Source organism: Heptranchias perlo, chromosome 37, assembly GCF_035084215.1.
Source record: "Heptranchias perlo isolate sHepPer1 chromosome 37, sHepPer1.hap1, whole genome shotgun sequence".
In the NCBI taxonomy this organism is placed as follows: Eukaryota; Metazoa; Chordata; class Chondrichthyes; order Hexanchiformes; family Hexanchidae; genus Heptranchias; species Heptranchias perlo.
In genome coordinates, this window is record NC_090361.1 from 18,373,714 (window position 1) to 18,397,434 (window position 23,721).

General features: G+C 46.7%; 1 protein-coding gene across 5 annotated transcripts in view; it reads left to right on the forward strand.

The window, feature by feature from the left end:
- Nucleotides 1-23,721, forward strand: part of LOC137304550 (EVI5-like protein) — a 406,109-nt gene that overhangs the window by 151,247 nt on the left and 231,141 nt on the right. For all 5 annotated transcript variants that reach the window (XM_067973199.1, XM_067973201.1, XM_067973202.1 and 2 more), the window contains exons 5-8: nucleotides 9,285-9,359; nucleotides 12,612-12,737; nucleotides 16,969-17,112; nucleotides 20,404-20,493. In XM_067973199.1, the coding sequence (XP_067829300.1) occupies nucleotides 9,285-9,359; nucleotides 12,612-12,737; nucleotides 16,969-17,112; nucleotides 20,404-20,493 (435 nt within the window). The remainder of the gene's footprint in view (nucleotides 1-9,284; nucleotides 9,360-12,611; nucleotides 12,738-16,968; nucleotides 17,113-20,403; nucleotides 20,494-23,721) is intronic.

Consider the following 23,721-nt stretch of genomic DNA (forward strand, 5'->3'; position numbering starts at 1 on the left):
CTCTCGTCTGTCTGTCTCTCTCTCGTCTGTCTGTCTCTCTCTCGTCTGTCTGTCTCTCTCGTCTGTCTGTCTCTCTCGTCTGTCTGTCTGTCTGTCTGTCTCTCTCGCTCTCCCTCGTCTGTCTCTCTCCCTCGTCTGTCTCTCTCTCTCTCCCTCGTCTGTCTCTCTCTCTTTCGTCTGTCTGTCTCTGTCTCTCTCTCGTCTGTCTGTCTCTGTCTCTCTCTCGTCTGTCTCTGTCTCTCTCTCGTCTGTCTGTCTCTCTCTCGTCTGTCTGTCTCTCTCTCGTCTGTCTGTCTCTCTCTCGTCTGTCTGTCTCTCTCTCGTCTGTCTGTCTCTCTCTCGTCTGTCTGTCTCTCTCTCGTCTGTCTGTCTCTCTCTCGTCTGTCTGTCTCTCTCTCGTCTGTCTGTCTCTCTCTCGTCTGTCTGTCTCTCTCTCGTCTGTCTGTCTCTCTCTCGTCTGTCTGTCTCTCTCTCGTCTGTCTGTCTCTCTCTCGTCTGTCTGTCTCTCTCTCGTCTGTCTGTCTCTCTCTCGTCTGTCTGTCTCTCTCGTCTGTCTGTCTCTCTCGTCTGTCTGTCTGTCTGTCTGTCTCTCTCGCTCTCCCTCGTCTGTCTCTCTCTCTCTCCCTCGTCTGTCTCTCTCTCTCTCCCTCGTCTGTCTCTCTCTCTCCCTCGTCTGTCTCTCTCTCTCCCTCGTCTGTCTCTCTCTCTCTCTCTCCCTCGTCTGTCTCTCTCTCTCTCCCTCGTCTGTCTCTCTCTCTCTCCCTCGTCTGTCTCTCTCTCTCTCCCTCGTCTGTCTCTCTCTCTCTCCCTCGTCTGTCTGTCTCTCTCCCTCGTCTGTCTGTCTCTCTCCCTCGTCTGTCTGTCTCTCTCCCTCGTCTGTCTGTCTCTCTCCCTCGTCTGTCTGTCTCTCTCCCTCGTCTGTCTGTCTCTCTCCCTCGTCTGTCTGTCTCTCTCCCTCGTCTGTCTGTCTCTCTCCCTCGTCTGTCTGTCTCTCTCCCTCGTCTGTCTGTCTCTCTCCCTCGTCTGTCTGTCTCTCTCCCTCGTCTGTCTGTCTCTCTCCCTCGTCTGTCTGTCTCTCTCCCTCGTCTGTCTGTCTCTCTCCCTCGTCTGTCTGTCTCTCTCCCTCGTCTGTCTGTCTGTCTCTCTCGCTCTCGTCTGTCTGTCTCTCTCGCTCTCGTCTGTCTGTCTGTCTCTCTCTCTCTTCTGTCTGTCTGTCTCTCTCTCTCGTCTGTCTCTCTCTCTCGTCTGTCTGTCTCTCTCGTCTGTCTGTCTGTCTCTCTCTCTCTCGTCTGTCTGTCTCTCTCTCTCTCGTCTGTCTGTCTGTCTCTCTCTCTCTCGTCTGTCTGTCTCTCTCTCTCTCGTCTGTCTGTCTCTCTCTCTCTCGTCTGTCTGTCTCTCTCTCTCTCTCGTCTGTCTGTCTCTCTCGTCTGTCTGTCTGTCTGTCTCTCTCTCTCTCGTCTGTCTCTCTCTCTCTCTCTCGTCTGTCTCTCTCTCTCTCTCTCGTCTGTCTCTCTCTCTCTCTCTCTCGTCTGTCTCTCTCTCTCTCTCGTCTGTCTGTCTGTCTGTCTGTCTCTCTCTCTCTCGTCTGTCTGTCTGTCTCTCTCTCTCTCGTCTGTCTGTCTCTCTCTCTCTCTCTCGTCTGTCTGTCTCTCTCGTCTGTCTGTCTCTCTCTCTCGTCTGTCTGTCTCTCTCTCTCTCTCTCGTCTGTCTCTCTCTCTCTCTCGTCTGTCTCTCTCTCTCTCTCTCTCTCTCGTCTGTCTGTCTGTCTGTCTCTCTCTCGTCTGTCTGTCTCTCTCGTCTGTCTGTCTCTCTCGTCTGTCTGTCTCTCTCGTCTGTCTGTCTGTCTGTCTGTCTCTCTCGTCTGTCTGTCTCTCTCGTCTGTCTGTCTGTCTGTCTGTCTCTCTCTCTCGTCTGTCTGTCTCTCTCGTCTGTGTCTGTCTGTCTGTCTGTCTCTCTCTCTCGTCGGCCTGTCTCTCTCTCTCTCGTCGGCCTGTCTCTCTCTCTCTCGTCTGTATGGCTCTCTCTCTCGTGTCTCTCTCTCGTGTCTCTCTCTCGTGTCTCTCTCTCGTGTCTCTCTCTCGTGTCTCTCTCTCGTGTCTCTCTCTCGTGTCTCTCTCTCGTGTCTCTCTCTCGTGTCTCTCTCTCGTGTCTCTCTCTCGTGTCTCTCTCTCGTGTCTCTCTCTCGTGTCTCTCTCTCGTGTCTCTCTCTCGTGTCTCTCTCTCGTGTCTCTCTCTCGTGTCTCTCTCTCGTGTCTCTCTCTCGTGTCTCTCTCTCGTGTCTCTCTCTCGTGTCTCTCTCTCGTGTCTCTCTCTCTTGTCTCTCTCTCGTCGTGTCTCTCTCTCGTGTCTCTCTCTCGTGTCTCTCTCTCTTGTCTCTCTCTCTCTCTCTCGTCTGTCTGTCTCTCTCTCTCGTCTGTCTGTCTCTCTCTCTCTCGCTCTCGTCCGTCTCTCTCGCTCTCGTCCGTCTCTCTCGCTCTCGTCCGTCTCTCTCGCTCTCGTCCGTCTCTCTCGCTCTCGTCCGTCTCTCGCTCTCGTCCGTCTCTCTCGCTCTCGTCCGTCTCTCTCGCTCTCGTCCGTCTCTCTCGCTCTCGTCCGTCTCTCGCTCTCGTCCGTCTCTCTCGCTCTCGTCCGTCTCTCTCGCTCTCTGTCCGTCTCTCTCGCTCTCGTCCGTCTCTCTCGCTCTCGTCCGTCTCTCTCGCTCTCGTCCGTCTCTCTCGCTCTCGTCCGTCTCTCTCGCTCTCGTCCGTCTCTCTCGCTCTCGTCCGTCTCTCTCGCTCTCGTCCGTCTCTCTCGCTCTCGTCCGTCTCTCTCTCGCTCTCGTCCGTCTCTCTCGCTCTCGTCCGTCTCTCTCTCGCTCTCGTCCGTCTCTCTCGCTCTCGTCCGTCTCTCTCGCTCTCTCGCTCTCGTCCGTCTCTCTCGCTCTCGTCCGTCTCTCTCGCTCTCGTCCGTCTCTCTCGCTCTCGTCCGTCTCTCTCGCTCTCGTCCGTCTCTCTCGCTCTCGTCCGTCTCTCTCGCTCTCGTCCGTCTCTCTCGCTCTCGTCCGTCTCTCTCGCTCTCGTCCGTCTCTCTCGCTCTCGTCCGTCTCTCTCGCTCTCGTCCGTCTCTCTCGCTCTCGTCCGTCTCTCTCGCTCTCGTCCGTCTCTCTCTCGCTCTCGTCCGTCTCTCTCGCTCTCTCGTCCGTCTCTCTCGCTCTCGTCCGTCTCTCTCGCTCTCGTCCGTCTCTCCTCTCTCCGTCCGTCTCTCCCTCTCCGTCCGTCTCTCCCTCTCTCCGTCCGTCTCTCCCTCTCTCTCTCCGTCCGTCTCTCCCTCTCTCTCCGTCCGTCTCTCCCTCTCTCTCTCCGTCCGTCTCTCCCTCTCTCTCCGTCCGTCTCTCCCTCTCTCTCCGTCCGTCTCTCCCTCTCTCTCCGTCCGTCTCTCCCTCTCTCTCCGTCCGTCTCTCCCTCTCTCTCCGTCCGTCTCTCCCTCTCTCTCCGTCCGTCTCTCCCTCTCTCTCCGTCCGTCTCTCCCTCTCTCTCCGTCCGTCTCTCCCTCTCTCTCCGTCCGTCTCTCCCTCTCTCTCCGTCCGTCTCTCCCTCTCTCTCCGTCCGTCTCTCCCTCTCTCTCCGTCCGTCTCTCCCTCTCTCTCCGTCCGTCTCTCCCTCTCTCTCCGTCCGTCTCTCCCTCTCTCTCCGTCCGTCTCTCCCTCTCTCTCCGTCCGTCTCTCCCTCTCTCTCCGTCCGTCTCTCCCTCTCTCTCCGTCCGTCTCTCCCTCTCTCTCCGTCCGTCTCTCCCTCTCTCTCCGTCCGTCTCTCCCTCTCTCTCCGTCCGTCTCTCCCTCTCTCTCCGTCCCTCTCTCCCTCTCTCTCCGTCCCTCTCTCCCCGTCCGTCTCTCCCTCTCTCTCCTCCGTCCGTCTCTCTCCGTCCGTCTCTCTCCGTCCGTCTCTCCCTCTCTCTCCGTCCGTCTCTCCCTCTCTCTCCGTCCGTCTCTCCCTCTCTCTCCGTCCGTCTCTCCCTCTCTCTCCGTCCGTCTCTCCCTCTCTCTCTCCCTCCCGCTGTCGAGGATGTAATGATTCTCTGTCTGAACACCATCCACTCCTTTGATTGCTTTGATTATCTCTCTGTCGAGGTGTCATAACGGGCAGTTGGAAAGATTATCTGTAATCACCAGGCATTGTTCTCTGACTATATATGCTGTGCATTTACGGAATCCTTCACTCACCTGACGAAGGAGGAAAGCTCCAAAAGCTTGTGATTCCAAATAAAGCTGTTGGACTATAACCTGGTGTTGTAAAACTCCTTACATTTAATATCATGGCTAATCTTTGACCTCAACCCCTCTTTCCCACCCGATCCCCATATCCCTTGATTCCCCTAGAGTCCATAAATCTATCTATCTCAACCTTGAATGTACTCCACGACTGAGCATCCACAGCCCTCTGGGGTAGAGAGTTCCAAAGATTCACAACCCTCTGAGTGAAGAAATTCCTCCATATCTGTCCTAAATCGCCGACCCCTTATCCTGAGATTATGCCCCCTAGTTCTAGACTCTCCAGCCAGGGGAAACGGCCTCTCAGCATCTATCCTGTTAAGCCCTCTAAGAATTCCATACGTTTCAATGCGATCACCTTTCATTCTTCTAAACTCCAGATCTGTCCTTATGGGACAACCCTCTCATCCCAGGAATCAATCTAGTGAACCTTCATTACACTGCCTTTAAGGCAAGTATATCCTGCCTTAAGTAAGGCGATCAAAACTTGTGCACAGTACTACAAGTGTGGTCTCACCAAATCCCTGTACAATTGTAGCAAGAGCCACTGACCTCCAAGACCCTGCTTAACTTCACTATCCACCCTCCCAAGGAGTGTAGCCGTTAGTGGGTGATGGTAAGTAGAAACTCTGACCCTACAGACAGTGTCATTTTAATTGGTTAAAGCTCCTCTTCAGTTTACTTTTCTAATTTGGTGAGATGCTCCTGAGAATAAACTGACAGTACACATTCAGTCAATACAACAGTGGGAAAAGAGGCAATGGATCTTTGAAGCTTAAAATGAGTTTTACACAGTTTTCATGTGCAGTGCAATTCTGAAGTTTAGTCAGTGCAATTAAATCTGTTACAGAACAAAATCAATGGCATGTGAGAGATTACAGCTCATTTTAATTCTAACGCTTCAAATCCTTTCAAGAACTAAAACTTAAATTCTTGGGTGGAGTTCTCATGTCTGAATGTGGTAAAGATACAAAATAATTTCTATTTAGAGATTCTAATTTCTAAAATTCACAATTATTTTGATTGTCAAGATCGTTTGAGAATTCTCCAGGGCACTCGACTGCCTTTAATACACAGGAACATAGGAATTGCTGGATGAAAAAAGACCTGGGTCCATCTCGATTGCCTTCTACCGTCCTGATAGTCACATGGTACAATGATAATGGAGTTGTTCACTAATCATAACAATCAGTCTCTATCAATTAGTCTCCAACAGACTCGGGGAAACCCCAGTGGTGGAGAGCTTTGGGAACCATAGGTCCAAAATCACCTTTTTCCTCCCGCGTCATGTCACAAATTAATCACGTACTGTATCGCGAAATGTTATTTTCTGAAAGAAATCGATCGAATTTACATTTGAATGAATCAATACTAACTGCTTCCATCTCCCTAGGGAGTCTGTGTGCCATAGTTTGACCACTTGCTCATTGAAATGTACATCAGAGCCATGTCTTTTCTAGTAATCTTGTTATGCCCATGTAAAATGGAACATCTTCCTCCTTTCTTTCCCCAAATTTCCTCCTCCAACCCTCTTCCCCTCACCTATTTAAAACAAAAGTTGGCCATCTTCATCATGTTTGGTCCCATCAATTAGGGTAGGATAGTCCAGATTGAAATCCCTTCATGGGTACAGTATTGTGAATTAAAGTGGACCGGAATCAGCTACTTGAAGGTAAATCAGAAAAAGGGTGGGACTGCCAAATCTAGAGCCCCCCGGATGTCAAGTAGCATACAGGGTAGGATAAGGCAAAACAGGGAAGCTTAGGTCAGATACCGAGAGCTTAATACTGCAGAAAGCCTAGAGGAATACAGAAACTGCAGGGGTGGAATTAAAAAGGAAATTAGGAAAGCAAAGGGAGGGCATGAAAAAATATTGGCGGGTAAAATCAAAGAAAACCCAAAGATGATTTATAAATACATAAATGCTGGCCTCGCCAGCGACGCCCACATCCCGTGAACGAATTAAAAAAAAAATACATAAAGAGCAAGAGGATAACTAAGGAAAGAGTAGGGCCTATTAGAGACCAAAAAGGTAACGTGTGTGGAGGCGGAAGACCTGAGTGTGGTTCTTAATGAATACTTTGAATCTGTTTTCACAAGAGAGGGATGATGCAGACATCGTTGAGGAGGAGTGTGAAATATTGGATGGGATAATCATCGTGAGAGAGTAAATATTAGCATCTTTGAAAGTAGATAAATCGCCAGACTCGGATGAAATGTATCCCAATCTGTTATGAGAAGCAAGGGAGGAAATAGCGGAGGCTCTGACCATCATTTTCCAATCCTCCCTGCCTACAGGCGTGGTACCGGAGGATTGGAGCACTGCTAATGTTGTACCGTTGTTTAAAAAGGCATAAAGGAGTAATTTACAGGCCAGTCAGCCTAACCTCGGTGGTGGGCAAATTATTGGAAACAATTCTGAGGGACAGTATTAATCGTCATTTAGAAAGGCACGGATTAATCAAGGACAGTCAGCATAGATTTGTTAAGGGAAGTCAGTGACTGACTAATTTGATTGAATTTTTTGAGGAGGTAACAAAGTCGATGAGGGTAGAGCGATTGATTTTCTTTTATTCATTCATGGGATGTGGGCAATGTTGGCAAGATTTATTGCCCTTGCCTACATGGATTTTAGCAAGGCTTTTGACAAGGTCCCACATGGCAGACTGGTCAGAAAAGTAAAAACCCATGGGATCCAAGGCAAGTTAGATCCAGGATTGGCTCAGTGGCAGGAAGCAAAGGGTAATGGTCGATGGGTGTTTTTGTGACTGGAAGGCTGTTTCCAGTGGAGATCTGCAGGGCTCAGTACTAGGTCCATTGCTTTTTGTGGTATATATCAATGATTTAGACTTAAATGTAGGGGGCATAATTAAGAAGTTTGCAGATGATACAAAACTTGGCCGTGCGGTTGACAGTGAGGAGGAAAGTTGCAGACTGCAGGACGATATCAATGGGCTGGTCAAGTGGGCAGAAAAGTGGCAAATGGAATTCCATCCAGAGAAGTGAGGTAATTCATTTGGGGTGGTCAAACAAGGTAAGGAATACACAATAAATGGGAGGATACTGAGAATTGTAGAGGAAGAGAGGGATCCTGGAGTGCATGTCCACAGAGCCCTGAAGGTAGCAGGACAGGTAGGCAAGGCGGTTAAGAAGGCATACAGAATACTTTCCTTTATTAGCCAAGGCACAGAATATAAGAGCAGGGAGGTTATGCTGGAATGGTATAAAACACTAGTTAGACCATAGGTTGAGTACTGCGTACAGTTCTGGTCTCCACATTACAGGAATGATGTGATTGGACTGGAGAGGGTACAGAGGAGATTTATGAGGATGTTTCCAGGACTGGAGAATTTTAGCTACGAGGAAAGATTGGATCGGCTGGGGTTGTTTTCTTTGGAATAGAGGAGGCTGAGGGGAGATTTAATTGAGGTGTGTAAAATTATGAGGGGCCTAGATAGAGTGGCTAGGAAGGACCTATTTCCCTTAGCAGAGAGGTCAATAACCAGGGGGCATAGATTTAAAGTAATTGGTAGAAGGATTAGAGGGGAGTTGAGGAAAAATGTTTTCATCCAGAGGATGGTGGGGATCTGGAAGTCACTGCCTGAAAGGGTGGTAGAGGCAGAAACCCTCATTGCATTTGAAAAGTACTTGGATGTGCACTTGAAGTGCCGTAACCTACAAGACTGTGAATTAAGAGCTGGAAAGTGGGATTAGATTGGATAGCTCTTTTTCAGCCGGCAGAGACATGATGGGCCGAGCAGCCTCCTTCTGTGTCGTAAATTTCTATGATTCCCAGAAAATAATTTGAGGTGTAAGTGGATTGCTATAGCTGGGCAAGCTGGAGTGTGGAGTAGTCTCGTCTACGATTGTAACTTTGTTGAGAGTGGTACAGTCTAATGTTGAAACTGTTGGGCCAGATCATTTCTTTTTACCAAACTGAGTTATTGATGAAATTGTCATCAGAATGAGTCCGCTTTGCTTTCATGAATATCTCATTGCTGTTTGTGGAACCTTGCTGTGTGCAAATTGGCTGCCACGTGTCTGTTATAACAGTGACTACACTTCAAAAGCACTGAATTGGTTGGAAAGCGCTTTGGGATGACTTGAGATTGTGAAAGGTGCTATATGAATACAAGTTTGTTCGTTCTTGAACTGCACTGAATTCCTTGATTCAATTGCAGCCTGTTAAATGATTTCAGGCTGGCCCACCTGTCCAATGCAAAGAACTGGTATCTTGCGGCCAGTGCAATTGAAGTGTTACCAGGGTTAGCAGGAAGAGATCCTAGAGCAGTAATTCCACTCGAGTCCACTCCTGGTAATTTGAAGTAGTCTTTTTTGCATTAAAAACGTGAATTTTCCAGTAATTTGAATTAACATCAAAAATGCATCAAGTTGATAATTTAGTACTGAAAGTTGAATTCAGTGAATTTGAATGAAGAGTAGATTATACTGAAAAACTGATTGCTACAGCTCTCGCCTATGTGTCCTCACATGGGTTGGCAGTGTTCCAAAAAGTATATAAGGTTCTAATAATGGAAAATGCATCAAAGGAATTAAAAGTATCCCAAGGGATGGCTATTTCCCTCGATTCTTTCACATGTGTGACAGAGCAACCTGATTGAGGTGTTTGAGTACTGTGACAATGGGCTGGGAGGTCTATTGCTGATTCGGCGTCTACTATAGACACAATGCAAATTGCCAAGTGATAATCCAGTGGAGAGTTTCATGTACTCATAGCCTGCAAGGTGAAAGCTCGAGGGTTATATTTACTAACTGAGCCGTTCTCTTAAGATTCAGTATAGTGCGCACTCATTCATGTATTCCAGATAGTGCAAGTAATTGAGCGCGACCTTGGATAAGTTGGTTCTACAAATCCATGTTGGTTTGACTGATGGAACATCCAATACTCCCATTTTTATTAAGCAGAAATCTACCTCTATGCATCAGTCACCACTGATGGAGCTGCTAAGTCACCATGTGGTGCAAGTATCTGAATATTTTCCTGGGTTTGAGACTGCATTCGCTTGCTTTGTTACAGGCATACTCTCTGGTTGACCGTGAAGTTGGATATTGCCAAGGAAGTGCATTCATTGTGGGGCTCCTCCTCATGCAGGTTAGTGTGAATAATTTGTCCAGTGATGCACCAGGGTTAGCAGGAACTGCTGAGTAAATCTTATCCTGATGATTATGTGATGGTGTGGTGCTTATGTATAAATAGTATGACTGCGTATCTTAGTGAAAGGTCTTGACACTTCTTTTCCTAGTGTTTCAAGGAATGGCTTTGCTAGTGCATTCTTTTACTTCATATATTTTATCTGCAATGGCATCCTCATAACCAGATGTTCTGCACACAGGTGGAACTTCGATGCTCCTGCATGTCTGCTGGACAGTGGAAGCAGAGTTCAGAAACTGTCATCTAACTAGGTCATTGAGATTAGATGTCCAATCAGGTAGCAGTATTTTAGTTGACAGGTAGTCAGACCAATTTGGAGCACTGTTATTTGCAGCAGGAATCCTGTAAAAGATAATGTCTGAACTGCACATTCATAAAACCAAAATGCTGCACAAGAGTAGCTGATTATTTGTTCGTTGATACTCCCTTCAGTATGTAACAGCAAGTTTTTTGTAGGTCTTTTTAAATCTCATTCCAGGAGCCTGCCCCTGGTGTTTATACTGTTAAATCTGTTGACCAGCAGCAGACTTGTAGACCTAGAAATCCAATTTAAAATACCAGCATAAAAGGTCAATGAGAAGAATTAAAAGCCACATTTGCATCTAACCATTACTTTTCCCTTCAATTCTTCTAAGATGCTTTGGTGATAGTTTTCCAAAATTCCCTGGACTCAGGAGAGGTCCCGGCAGATTGGAAAACTGCTAATGTAACACCGTTATTTAAAAAGGGTAGTAGGCAGAAGGCTGGAAATTATAGGCCAGTTAGCTTAACATCTGTGGTGGGTAAAATTTTGGAGTCTATTATTAAGGAGACAGTAACGGAACATTTAGATAAGCATAATTTAATAGGACAAAGTCAGCATGGCTTTATGAAGGGGAAGTCATGTCTGACAAATTTGCTTGAGTTCTTCGAGGATATAACGTATAGGGTGGATAAAGGGGAACCAGTGGACATAGTGTATTTAGACTTCCAGAAGGCATTCGACAAGGTGCCACATAAAAGATTATTACTTAAGATAAAAAATCACGGGATTGGGGGTAATATTCTGGCATGGGTGGAGGATTGGTTATCGAACAGGAAGCAGAGAGTTGGGATAAATGGTTCATTTTCGGACTGGCAACCAGTAACCAGTGGTGTTCCACAGGGGTCGGTGCTGGGTCCCCAACTCTTTACAATCTATATTAACGATTTGGAGGAGGGGACCGAGTGCAACATATCAAAATTTGCAGATGATACAAAGATGGGAGGGAAAGTAGAGAGTGAGGAGGACATAAAAAACCTGCAAGGGGATATAGACAGGCTGGGTGAGTGGGCGGAGATTTGGCAGATGCAATATAATATTGGAAAATGTGAGGTTATGCACTTTGGCAGGAAAAATCAGAGAGCAAGTTATTTTCTTAATGGCGAGAGACTGGAAAGTACTGCAGTACAAAGGGATCTGGGGGTCCTAGTGCAAGAAAATCAAAAAGTTGGTATGCAGGTGCAGCAGGTGATCAAGAAAGCCAACGGAATGTTGGCTTTTATTGCTAGGGGGATAGAATATAAAAACAAGGAGGTATTGCTGCAGTTATATAAGGTATTGGTGAGACCGCACCTGGAATACTGCATACAGTTTTGGTCTCCATACTTAAGAAAAGACATACTTGCTCTCGAGGCAGTACAAAGAAGGTTCACTCGGTTAATCCCGGGGATGAGGGGGCGGACATATGAGGAGAGGTTGAGTAGATTGGGACTCTACTCATTGGAGTTCAGAAGAATGAGAGGCGATCTTATTGAAACATATAAGATTGTGAAGGGTCTTGATCGGGTGGATGCAGTAAGGATGTTCCCAAAGATGGGTGAAACTAGAACTAGGGGGCATAATCTTAGAATAAGGGGCTGCTCTTTCAAAACTGAGATGAGGAGAAACTTCTTCACTCAGAGGGTGGTAGGTCTGTGGAATTTGCTGCCCCAGGAAGCTGTGGAAGCTACATCATTAGATAAATTTAAAACAGAAATAGACAGTTTCCTAGAAGTAAAGGGAATTAGGGGTTATGGGGAGTGGGCAGGAAATTGGACATGAAGCTGAGTTCGGATCGGTCAATGCCCTGTGGGTGGCGGAGAGGGCCCAGGGGCTATGTGGCCGGGTCCTGCTCCGACTTCTTGTGTTCTTTAGATTTGTGGTTGGGATCAGATCAGCCATGATCTTATTGAATGGCGGAGCAGGCTCGAGGGGCCGATTGGCCTACTCCTGCTCCAATTTCTTATGTTCTTATGGTGCAGTGTTTGGGTGGTGGCATGGTAGCAGTTACATTGAAATTACAGCACAGAACTAGGCCATTCGGCCCAACTGGTCTATGCCAGCGTTTATGCTCCACATGAGCCTCCTCCCTCCCTACTTCATCTAATCCTATCAGGACACCCTTCTATTCCTTTCTCCCTCGTGCTTATCTAGCTTCCCCTTAAATGCATCTATGCTATTTGCCTCAACTACTCCTTGTGGTAGCGAGTTCCTCATTCTTACCATTCTTTGGGTAAAGAAGTTTCTCCTGAATCCCTATTGGATTTATTAGCTACTATTTTATATTTATGACCCCTAGCTTTGGACACCCCCACAAGTGGAAACATTTTTCTCTGCGTCTACCCTATCAAACCCTATCATTATCTTAACGATCTCTATCAGGTCACCTCTCAACATTCTCCTTTTCTAGAGAGAAGAGCCCCAGCCTGTTCAACCTTTCATGATAAGGATATCCTTAGTTCTGATATCTTGTGTATCTTTTTTGCACCATTATCCAAACAATATGTGGCCTCATTCTTCCGGGAGTGAGTTTCCAGGATTAGTTCACATCCACATCTTTGTCTGTACGATCAAGAAAGAACAGAGTGGAGGTGAATTGCTTCACAGGGAGAGATGTGCTTCTCCCATTGACTGCCTGGAGTAGTAGTGATGAAGCCCTGGCTCAAGCTGCTCACCCCGTTGGCCTGGGAATAGTGTGTGGTGCAGAGGAGGGCAAAGAGCAAGAGACTTTTTAATGGCTTCTCGCACTACTATTTTTTTTTTACAATGACCTCTTTCTCTATGATACCTGGTCCTTATTGAACATGGTCATAAAACTGTTGGCTGTGATTTGAGCCTGTGCTGAAGTGAGATTGTTTGATGTTGTTTATTTTCCCAGTGCCTTGCTTGCAGTTAGTTTCTTCCTTTTACAGATGCCAGAAGAAGAAGCCTTTTGTGTTTTTGTGCGTTTGATGCAAGAATATCGACTGCGGGAGCTCTTCAAACCCAGTATGGCAGAGCTGGGACTCTGCATCTACCAGTTTGAGTACTTGATACAGGTAACCGGCTGATTCCTGTGAAGCCAGGCCTTGTATTGTAGACTATTGTGAGAAACACTTGGAATAAATTAAACAACCTGCTCACCCACTAAATTGTGACTAATGAATGCCTGGAAGTGATTGTAAGCTATGTGTTGGAAATCTGAACTCCTAAATAAGATTAGACTTAAAATTACTGTAGGATGATGCACTAGAGTATGAATATAAGGGGCAATTGAATTCAGTTTTAGGTCTGTTTTCTTCCTAGCAAATTTCTGCATGCAAGCTAACAGCCAGAGAGGATTACAAGATTGAATTGATAAGTCCCAGTTACTTTGGTAAAATTTACATGATTCATGGAACGAGTATTAGCTGCTGAAGCCAAAAGGAGTAGGATAGTTATCCAATGGGAAGAATAAGCACTGCAACAACTAGTCCTGGTGCATTTGAAGAAATTTTAATTATATCTAAAATAAAATAGGGATGAAAGTTCAAGGTGGACGTTGTGTGCATTGGTGGACTTTTTGAGCATGATTGCAGGGACTGCTTTTAATTGGTTTGGCACTCCAATTCATTGCTTGCACATGCTCAGTAATCAGATGCTTAATGTGGGATTTTCTGCGGTGCACAGATGAAGGGACTCCTTTCAGCTTAAGCCAAGATACCAGAATAAGAATGAAACTAATTGAGACCATTTGTGCTGAGTGTTCTCAGAAGTGAACAGTGCAGCCAATGGTACGCATTTGTTCTCTTGTCCTCAGTACATGCCTAATCAAAGTAAGGGCCTGATGAAGCATTGCATTTTGTTGGGTGTGGGCCACATTCGTACCACCACTGAGGTTAGACTGACTGGCCTGTATTTACTCGGTCTATCCCTCGCTCCCTTTTTAAACAATAGTACAACATTAGCAGTCCTCCAATCCTCTAGCACCACGCCTGTACCCAATGAGAATCGGAAAATGATGGTCAGAGCCTCCACTATTTCCTCCCTTGCTTCTTTTAACAGCCTGGGAAACATTTCATCCGGCCCTGGTGATTTATCTACTTTCAAAGATGCTAATCCCCTTAATATTTCCCCTCTCACTGTTTATCCCATCCAATATTTCACACTGCTCCTTAACTACAATGTCTGCATCGTCCCTCTCTTTTGTGAAGACAGACACAAAGTATTCATTAAGAACCATACCAACATCTTCCGCCTCCACACACAGGTTACCTTTTTGGTCTCTAATAGGCCCCATTCTTTCCTTAGTTATTCTCTTGCTCTTAATGTCTTTATAAAACATCTTTGGGTTTTCCTTGATTTTGCTTGCCAATATTTTTTCATGCCCTCTCTTTGCTTTCCTAATTTCATGTTTCATACTCCGCTAGGCTTTCTCTAGTGTTGAGTTCTCGGTTTCTGACATAAGCTTTCCTTTGCTGCCTTATCTTACCCTGTATGCTCCTTGACATCCAGGGGACTCTAGATTTGGCAGCCCCACCCTTTTTCTTTGTGGGACCATGTTTACTCTGCACCCCTTGAATCTTCCCCTTGAATGCCTCCTACTGCTCTGACATTAATTTACCTTCAAGTAGCTGTTTCCAGTCCACTTTTGCACAATCACTTCTTAGCTTAGTAAAATTGGCCTTTTCCCCAATTGATAGAACTCTTGTTCTATCTTTGTCCTTTTCCATAACTGTGCTAAAACTAACTGAATTATGATCACAACTGCCAAAATGCTCTCCCACTGATACTCCTTCCACCTGCCCAGCCTCATTTCCTAAAACTAAATCCAGAACTGCCTCCTCTTGTTGGACTTGCTACGTACTGGCTTAAAAAAAAGTTGTCCTGAATGCAATTGAAGAATTTTGCGCCCTCTATACCCTTCACACTGTTTGTGTCCCAGTTAATATTAAGGTAGTTGAAATCCCCTACTATTACTGCCCTTCTGTTTTTGCACTTCTGAAATTTGCCTACTTATTTGCTCTTCTATCTCCCTCTGACTGGGGGTCTATAGTACACTCCCAGTAGTGTGACTGCCCCTTTCTTTGTTCCTTAGCTCAACCCATATGGCCTCATTTGATGATCCTTCTAACATATTATCCATCCTCACAGCTGTAATTGTTTCTTTAACCAAAATTGCCACCCCCCCCCCTCCTTTTTTATCCCCTTCTCTATCTCGTCTGAACACCCTGTAACCAGGAATGTTGAGCTGCCATTCCTGCCCCTCTTTAAGCCATGATTCTGTAATAGCGAAGATATCGTACTGCCACGTGTCTATCTGTACCCTCAGCTCATCCACCTTATTCACTCGCTATACTCCTTGCATTGAGGTACATGCCTCTTTTGGCATTAGGACCTCTGTATAATTAGCAACCCATGAAATTCTTCAATAAAATTCCTGCCAATGGTGAAAATCTCACGTGACATGCTGGAATTGCACAGCAATCTGTGCAGGCTCTCCTTTACTAATTGCCATAAGGGGTTGCATAGCGCCTTGCAATGTCAGAGTTAATATCATTTACAGGAAGCAAGGCAGTTGTAACCTGTGCGTATGTAATGGCTGCCTAGTGTGGATGAGGTTTTGTACAGAATGCTTCTGTAATGATCGGGACTGCAATGTGCCTGTTCATAATGTGTGGCGAGCAGCAAGCTTCTCTCATCTGAGCCTTAAAAAAAAAGGGTGTGTACAGATCTTTTGGAAGCAAAATAAACGACTTATTGTTCTGGAGTCACGATGGGGAGGTTAAAAATGTTAAAACGGGGAATGTCTCCCCAACCCGGCACATACCTGACTGTTGCCATTTTTACAAAGGCAGGTTTCGTGTCGTGCGAGTGTCCCGTCCTCGAGGCTGGTCATGTCATTAACATATTTAAATCAGGTTCCTACAATGCAATTGGGAGCCTGATTTAAATTTAACAGTTGCTGCGTGGGTTTTCCAGGGTGGGGAAACCTGGCAGTGAAAGGGAGGTGGGAGCTACTGGCACAAGAGGGTAAGGTCCTTTTTATCGCACTCCTTGTGGGCCAGGAGAAGCAGCAGTGCCCCTCAAGGTAGTCTTTGGCTACCCCTCTGCCGATCACGGTCTGTGTCTCCCACCTGCCACGATCTTTGACCTCCCCACCCGCAAGCCCCGATCTCTTGCTCCCTCCCTCCCGCGATGCTGTGGGGGAGGGTTTAAACTAATTTGGCAGGGGGATGGGCACCAGCATTAGAAAGGAGAAACAAGGTGCACAAAGGATTGGGTGTAAGAAATAGTACAGTAATGGGTGGGGTCAGACTAAGAGTGAATGAGAAGGTCTAAGATGGGTTTAGAGTGCACGTGTGCAAATGCACGAAGCATGGTGAGTAAGGTTGGTGAGCTGCAGGCACAAATAGCTACATAGCCGTTGTGTTTGGCAGGACCTCCCGTCCAATGACAAACATGTCAAAGGGAAGAATGTCCCAGTTCCACTGACTGTGCTGGGCAGCCTCACGATGTAGAATATGTGCTGATGGACACGGACACAGAGATTAATGTGGGACAGACAGCAGAAGAACGATCCCCCAACGTGCTGCACTGCGAGTGAGTGCTGTGTCTCTCCCATCTCACAGGCCCCATGGTAGCATCGTCGTGGCTGCCTGAGAGAGGGGAGGCGAGGCTGGACCAGGAGTGGTGAAGAGAGGTGTGGGGGGGCGCTCTCGGTGTGGGGAGGGGAGCAGGCAAGTTGGTCATGTGGCCTCTCCAAATCAGCACCCTCGCGGTGCAGCATGGGAGTGCGACACCACTTCTCCCGCTCAGTCTTTGCCTCAGTGCCCTCTGCCCCGTCTCAGTTGGTCCTTGTGGAACTGTAGGAAGGAAGAATAAGAGGTTACAATAATGCAGCATGTTAATTCATCGGATTAAATGTCAGCTTTAACAGCATGGAGAAAGGCCATTCTACCTGGTAGTCTATGCCAGTGGTCATACCCTGTAGCCACGAGTGGAACCTCCAGCCTATCGAACCCATGCATAATTTCAAAAATATCTATTGTCCCTCCTTTTAGTCTTATCCTTGGGTAGCTCACTACGTAAGTTAATGACCACTTTTCCTCAGCTAACCTAATCTGGAACTCCAAGAATAGTGATGTGATTGAGATACAGTGCCCATTATGGTCTGGCAGCCAGCCTTGTACTGGGACCATTTAAAAAATACCTGCACTCTACTTTGCGATTTATATGAGACACAGTTAGTCTGTTGCTGTGTATAAGTTTTAAATATATTTATGCTTTGCTTTTAATTTTCTTTCCCAGGACCAGTTGCCTGAATTGAACGTGCACTTTCGTTCCCAGAGCTTCCACACGTCGATGTACGCATCCTCTTGGTTCCTAACAATTTTTCTCACCACGTTTTCTCTGCCATTAGCCACTAGAATATTTGACATATTTATGTATGAGGTAAGATCTTCAGAGTGACATCAATTGTGACTGAATTCTAATGGAATAAAACAAATGAGTGATTGGCATGGCCAGGTTTGCAATTAGTCTATACCGGATATATGTACCTATCTTCCCAGTTGATGTCTGACTCCTATTGAGACAGAAGATGTATTCCGTTCCTCTCTGAAATAAGAGCATCACATGTTCAGGTCACCTAGCTTCAGATGGTGCATGAAGTAAGGGGGAAGTAACCTGCACTTGAAAGGGTTGTACCCTCCCTTCAACATTTCAAGAAACTTTGGCCCCTGTATCACATTGAGAGGAAGGGCAAGCAGTGAATGGTGGTTTGAGGTCGGTCTCTGAAAGATACGGTCTAGCAGCCTGGAATGACTTTCCTTCAGACCTCCCTCCCCTGGCTGAGTTATGTCTCCTTCTTTCCAACTAGGAAATGACCAGCCTCTGTCTGGGTACAATCGGAAGCCACCTGAGCGGGGAAGTAACAGCTCAGAAATAAGACTACCCAACAGACTGCTGTGTGCAAAGTGTCTTTCTAGTATTAAAGGGTCTGTTTCTGATCAGCCGCTTATTGAGCACTGAAGTTAATGCTAACTTTGAAGTTTCTGTGGCACAAATCCATTAATATTCTGTGCTTGTGTAGAAGGCTTGTTAAAGGGCTGTTAGCAAGAAAAATGGGTTAATTTCCATGAACAGATAGTGACTGTGAAACATTTTTGAGAGTGCTGTGAAGAATTGAATGTGTCTGCACATGGTGGGAAGTCTGGATAAACTGCAATAGAAATTCAGCTGGAATTGATGGTGCTCACTGAGAATAATTTATTGCACAGAGTTACCACTGAGCACTCTCCGCTGACACTCTTTTCCATAATGTCTTTTAAAGTCTAACAATTTGTTGAAATAAATTAATTATCGCACCAATAAGACATGGTTTAGTGCAGCAGACAGTCCCTATTTCCCTTGTGCCGAATCCTGTACGATTTACCAAGCTGACTTTTCAGAAAGAGCAATTTGATTTAAGGTTTCTTGTATAATATCCCACCCCATTTCTCCTCCTCACCCCGGGCCCCATGTCGCCCGGCCTCATTTCTCTTTTCCGCCCCCCCCCCCGGGCCCTCATTTCTCTCCTCCTCTGGCCCCATGTCTCCCCCCAACTCCTGGCCCCGTGGCCGCCGCCCCCCCTCAGAGAGCACTTTTATTTCAAAATATACTTTATTTCATAAATATTAAGGATCCACACAGTTCAATATAAATATCACAATTTCAAAACAATACAGTACAGATTGTACACATGATCCTATTACAATTCAAAACACTATATATTTTCTAATATATGGTTGCCTCATCCCTTAGAGCCTTTGCGTAGGCCGCACCTCGCTTCAGTATGTCCTGCAGCACGTACTCCAGGACCTCGGAGTATGCCAGTCAGCAACACTTGGTCATGGACTGCTCCTTCAGCTGGAGGACCAGCAGTTTTCGGGCGGACCAAAGTGCTTCCTTCACGGAGTTGATGGTCTTCCAGCAGCAGTTGACATCTGTCTTTGTGCCAGCTAATATGGAGCTTTGATGGGCACTTTCTGTGGAGAAACATGGCAACTGTGTTCTTGCCTGATGTCCACGTGCAGTTTTCAGTAGGGACTGTTAGATAACTATCAAACAGGAAGCCTGGCTCACTTTATTTTTTCTCCCCCCACTCTTCCTTAGTTCGGGAGGCACTGATGTCAATCATTGGGTCCTAACTATTGTCTTGAGATTAGCCATTTCAGCATCGGTGGCCATTGAACCTGGGACTTTCCAGCTTCTATGAATTAGGAGACCAGCTGGTGTCTTTGTTTTGGGCCATTGGCCGCACTGTATGCTAATACTTATCTGGTTAGTGCATGTCAATAGTTGGCACTGTCTGCTAGCTGATAACACTGCTGCTGATTTTGTGTATTGTGAATGAGTGACTATAAATGAAGGATACATGACTAAGTGTGGTGGGTTGTTATATCCCAGTGGCTACAAGAGCAGGTCAGAGGCTGGGTATTCTGTGGTGAGTGACTCACCTCCTGACTCCCCAAAGCCTTTCCACCGTCTACAAGGCACAAGTCAGGAGTGTGCTGGAATACTCTCCACTTGCTTGGATGAGTGTAGCTCCAACAACACTCAAGAAGCTTGACACCATCCAAGATAAAGCAGCCCGCTTGATTGGCACTCCATCCACCACCCTAAACATTCACTCCCTTCACCACCGGCGCACAGTGGCTGCAGTGTGCACCATCTACAGGATGCACTGCAGCAACTCGCCAAGGCTTCTTCGACAGCACCTCCCAAACCCGCGACCTCTACCACCTAGAAGGACAAGAGCAGCAGGCACATGGGAACAACACCACCTGCACGTTCCCCTCCAAGTCACACACCATCCCGACTTGGAAATATATCGCCGTTCCTTCATTGTTGCTGGGTCAAAATCCTGGAACTCCCTTCCTAACAGCACTGTGGGAGAACCGTCACCACACGGACTGCAGCGGTTCAAGAAGGCGGCTCACCACCACCTTCTCAAGGGCAATTAGGGATGGGCAATAAATGCCGGCCTCGCCAGCGACGCCCACATCCCATGAGCGAATGGAAAAAAAAAGTTGTCTGACCCAATAATCAGATCCATAAGCAGGATGGAAATGGGGCCCCACTGCTTCTTCAGCATGCACTCACTTTATGCCCCACGCAAGGTAAATCATTCAAATCTTCGATGTGAATTTCAGGTTTTTAATTGACTGTAAATTGATATGGAATCTCCCAGTGATTCCCTCCCCCTACCTTCCCAACGCAACAGCTGTTCTCAGTGGTGAAATGTTGTTGGTGCTGTATGCGCTGTGCTATCCCAGCTTTTTGAATACTGAATGTGGAGTTTGAATATGCTAAATGTTTTGAGTCAGACTCGATTCTTGACAGCTGCTCAGCTGAGAGAAATGATGGCAGGATCTGTTGGTTTTGAGCTGCTTGAGGTTAGATATTGAGGCCTGGAGAATGCGTTTCACTGTTCTATTTGGTTAACAGTTATCGCAGAATCGTTTTTTATGATGGTGTGATGACCATATCGTGGAGTTTGATAAATGTATAGTTGACTGCTTTAATAATTTCAATTAACTAAGATTTAAAAACTTGTAATGTGAATCTTTGAAGCTGGTGGATGGGAGCAATTTGAGTTTCACTGACACTTCTGCTTTGCATTTTGTATCGTGGTCCTCCTCTGGTTTTGAAATTTTCCTTTGTGGTTCTCCATTCACTCTGAAATGCATCTTGTGTTGGCAGGGTTTGGAAATCGTCTTTCGCATCGGAATGGCTTTCCTTCAGTTTAACCAAGCGGAACTGATGCAACTTGATATGGAAGGAATGTCGCAGGTAAAAATAAAGATCTCTCTTACAAATCATCTGCGCTCCTCACACTATCAATTATACATTACCCAGCTTTATTGTACTGAGGAGCTTTATCTCTGTGTCTGAGATGTAATTAATTCTTAGTGCCCCACTTAACCACTAAAGAATTTGTACACTGAAACCCATTTTAGTGACCATCTAGTCCCAGAAAGAAATTATTTCAGTAACGGCACCGCCCCCCCCCACCCACCCACCCACCAAGTTCTAATTTATTTTTCCTCTCCGTCCAGTGCACTATTCCATGTCTGGAGACGAGGGAAGAAGCAGGATGGATGAGCTGTGCACAGACATCTGCCAAAGCAGCTCTGCAAACAGCACTTCCTCCATGTTTCCATAGTTAATGGGATTAGGCACAGAAACTAGAACATTGCATTGCCATTTCTTGTCTGTTAAGAAGCTGCCATCATTCTGTGATCACAAATTGTGGCAGAATTGTATTCCAGCACAAACTGTAACCTCGTGGCCCGGCATATTCCTCACTCTACCATTACCAACAAGCCAGGGGATCAACCCTGGTTCAATGAGGTGTAGAAGAGCATGCCAGGAGCAGCACCAGGCGTACCTAAAAATGAGGTGCCAACCTGGTGAAGCTACAACTCAGGACTACATGCATGCGAAACAGCGGAAGCAACATGCTATAGACAGATCTAAGCGATTCCACAACCAACGGATCAGATCAAAGCTCTGCAGTCCTGCCACATCCAGTCATGAATGGTGGTGGACAATTAAAAAACTAACGGGAGGAGGAGGCTCTGCAAATATCCCCATCCTCAATGATGGCGGAGTCCAGCACGTGAGTGCAAAAGACAAGGCTGAAGTGTTTGCAACCATCTTCAGCCAGAAGTGCCGAGTGGATGATCCATCTCTGCCTCCTCCCAATATCCCCACCATCACAGAAGCCAGTCTTCAGCCAATTCGATTCACTCCATGTGATATCAAGAAACGGCTGAGTGCACTGGATACAGCAAAGGCTATGGGCCCCGACAACATCCCGGCTGTAGTGCTGAAGACTTGTGCTCCAGAACTAGCTGCGCCTCTAGCCAAGCTGTTCCAGTACAGCTACAACACTGGCATCTACCAGACAATGTGGAAAATTGCCCAGGTATGTCCTGTCCACAAAAAGCAGGACAAATCCAATCCGGCCAATTACCGCCCCATCAGTCTACTCTCAATCATCAGCAAAGTGATGGACGGTGTCGTCGACAGTGCTATCAAGCGGCACTTACTCACCAATAACCTGCTCACCGATGCTCAGTTTGTGTTCCGCCAGGACCACTCGGCACCAGACCTCATTACAGCCTTGGTCCAAACATGGACAAAAGAGCTGAATTCCACAGGTGAGGTGAGAGTGACTGCCCTTGACATCGAGGCAGCATTTGACCGAGTGTGGCACCAAGGAGCCCCAGTAAAATTGAAGTCAATGGGAATCAGGGGGAAAACTCTCCAGTGGCTGGAGTCATACCTAGCACAAAGGAAGATGGTAGTGGTTGTTGGAGGCCAATCATCTCAGCCCCTGAGTATTGCTGCAGGAGTTCCTCAGGGCAGTGTCCTAGGCCCAACCATCTTCAGCTGCTTCATCAATGACCTTCCCTCCATCATAAGGTCAGAAATGGGGATGTTCGCTGATGACTGCACAGTGTTCAGTTTCATTCGCAACCACTCAGATAATGAAGCAGTCCGTGCCCGCATGCAGCAAGACCTGGACAACATCCAGGCTTGGGCTCATAAGTGGCAAGTAACATTCGCACCAGACAAGTGCCAGGCAATGACCATCTCCAACAAGAGAGAGTCTAACCACTTCCCCTTGACATTCAACGGCATTACCATCGCCGAATCCCCCACCATCAACATCCTGGGGGTCACCATTGACCAGAAACTTAACTGGACCAGCCATATAAATACTGTTGCTACGAGAGCAGGTCAGAGGCTGGGTATTCTGCGGCAAGTGACTCACCTGACTCCCCAAAGCCTTTCCACCATCTACAAGGCACAAGTCAGGAGTGTGATGGAATACTCTCCACTTGCCTGGATGAGTGCAGCTCCAACAACACTCAAGAAGCTTGACGCCATCCAAGATAAAGCAGCCCGCTTGATTGGCATCCCATCCACCACCCTAAACATTCACTCCCTTCACCACCGGCGCACAGTGGCTGCAGTGTGTACCATCCACAGGATGCAATGCAGCAACTCGCCAAGACTTCTTCGACAGCACCTCCCAAACCCGCGACCTCTACCACCTAGAAGGACAAGAGCAGCAGGCACATGGGAACAACACCACCTGCATGTTCCCCTCCAAGTCACGCACCATCCCGACTTGGAAAAATATCGCCGTTCCTTCATCATCGCTGGGTCAAAATCCTGGAACTCCCTTCCTAACAGCACTGTGGGAGAACCTTCACCACACGGACTGCAGCGGTTTCAAGAAGGCGGCTCACCACCACCTTCTCAAGGGCAATTAGGGATGGGCAATAAATGCTGGCCTCGCCAGCGACGCCCACATCCCATGAACGAATAATAAAAAAAACAAAGCCCGGGAATCTTGCAGTACTTTTGTGCTGATAAATGCTGATGGAATGTTCTACATTCTATTTCACAATTACAGCTGTGAGGAGGGATGCTACATTAGAAGGATCACCAAATGAGGCCATATGGGTTGAGCTTAAGAACAAAAAAGGGGCTGTCACACTGCTGGGAGTGTACTATAGACCCCCAAACAGTCAGAGGGAGATAGAAGAGCAAATATGTAGGCAAATTTCTGAGAATTGCAAAAACAATAGGGCAATAATAGAAGGGGATTTCAACTACCCGAATATTAACTGGGATACAATCAGTGCAAAAGGTATAGAGGGTGCAGAATTCTTAAATTGCATTCAGGAGAACTTTTTTAGCCAGTACGTAGCAAGCCCAACAAAAGTGGGGGTGGGGGGCAGTTCTGGATTTAGTTTTAGGGAATGAAGCTGGGCAGGTGTGCGTATGGTTCTTAATGAGTACTTTGTGTCCCTCTTCACGAAAGAGGGGGACGATGCAGAGATTGTAGTTAAGGAGCAAGAGTGTGAAATATTGGATGGGGTTAATATAGAGAGGCAGTATTAAGGAGTTTAGCATCTTTGAAAGTTGATAAATTGCCAGGCCTGGATGAAATGTATCCCAAGCTGCTAAGAGAGGAAGTAGCGGAGGCTCTGACCATCGTTT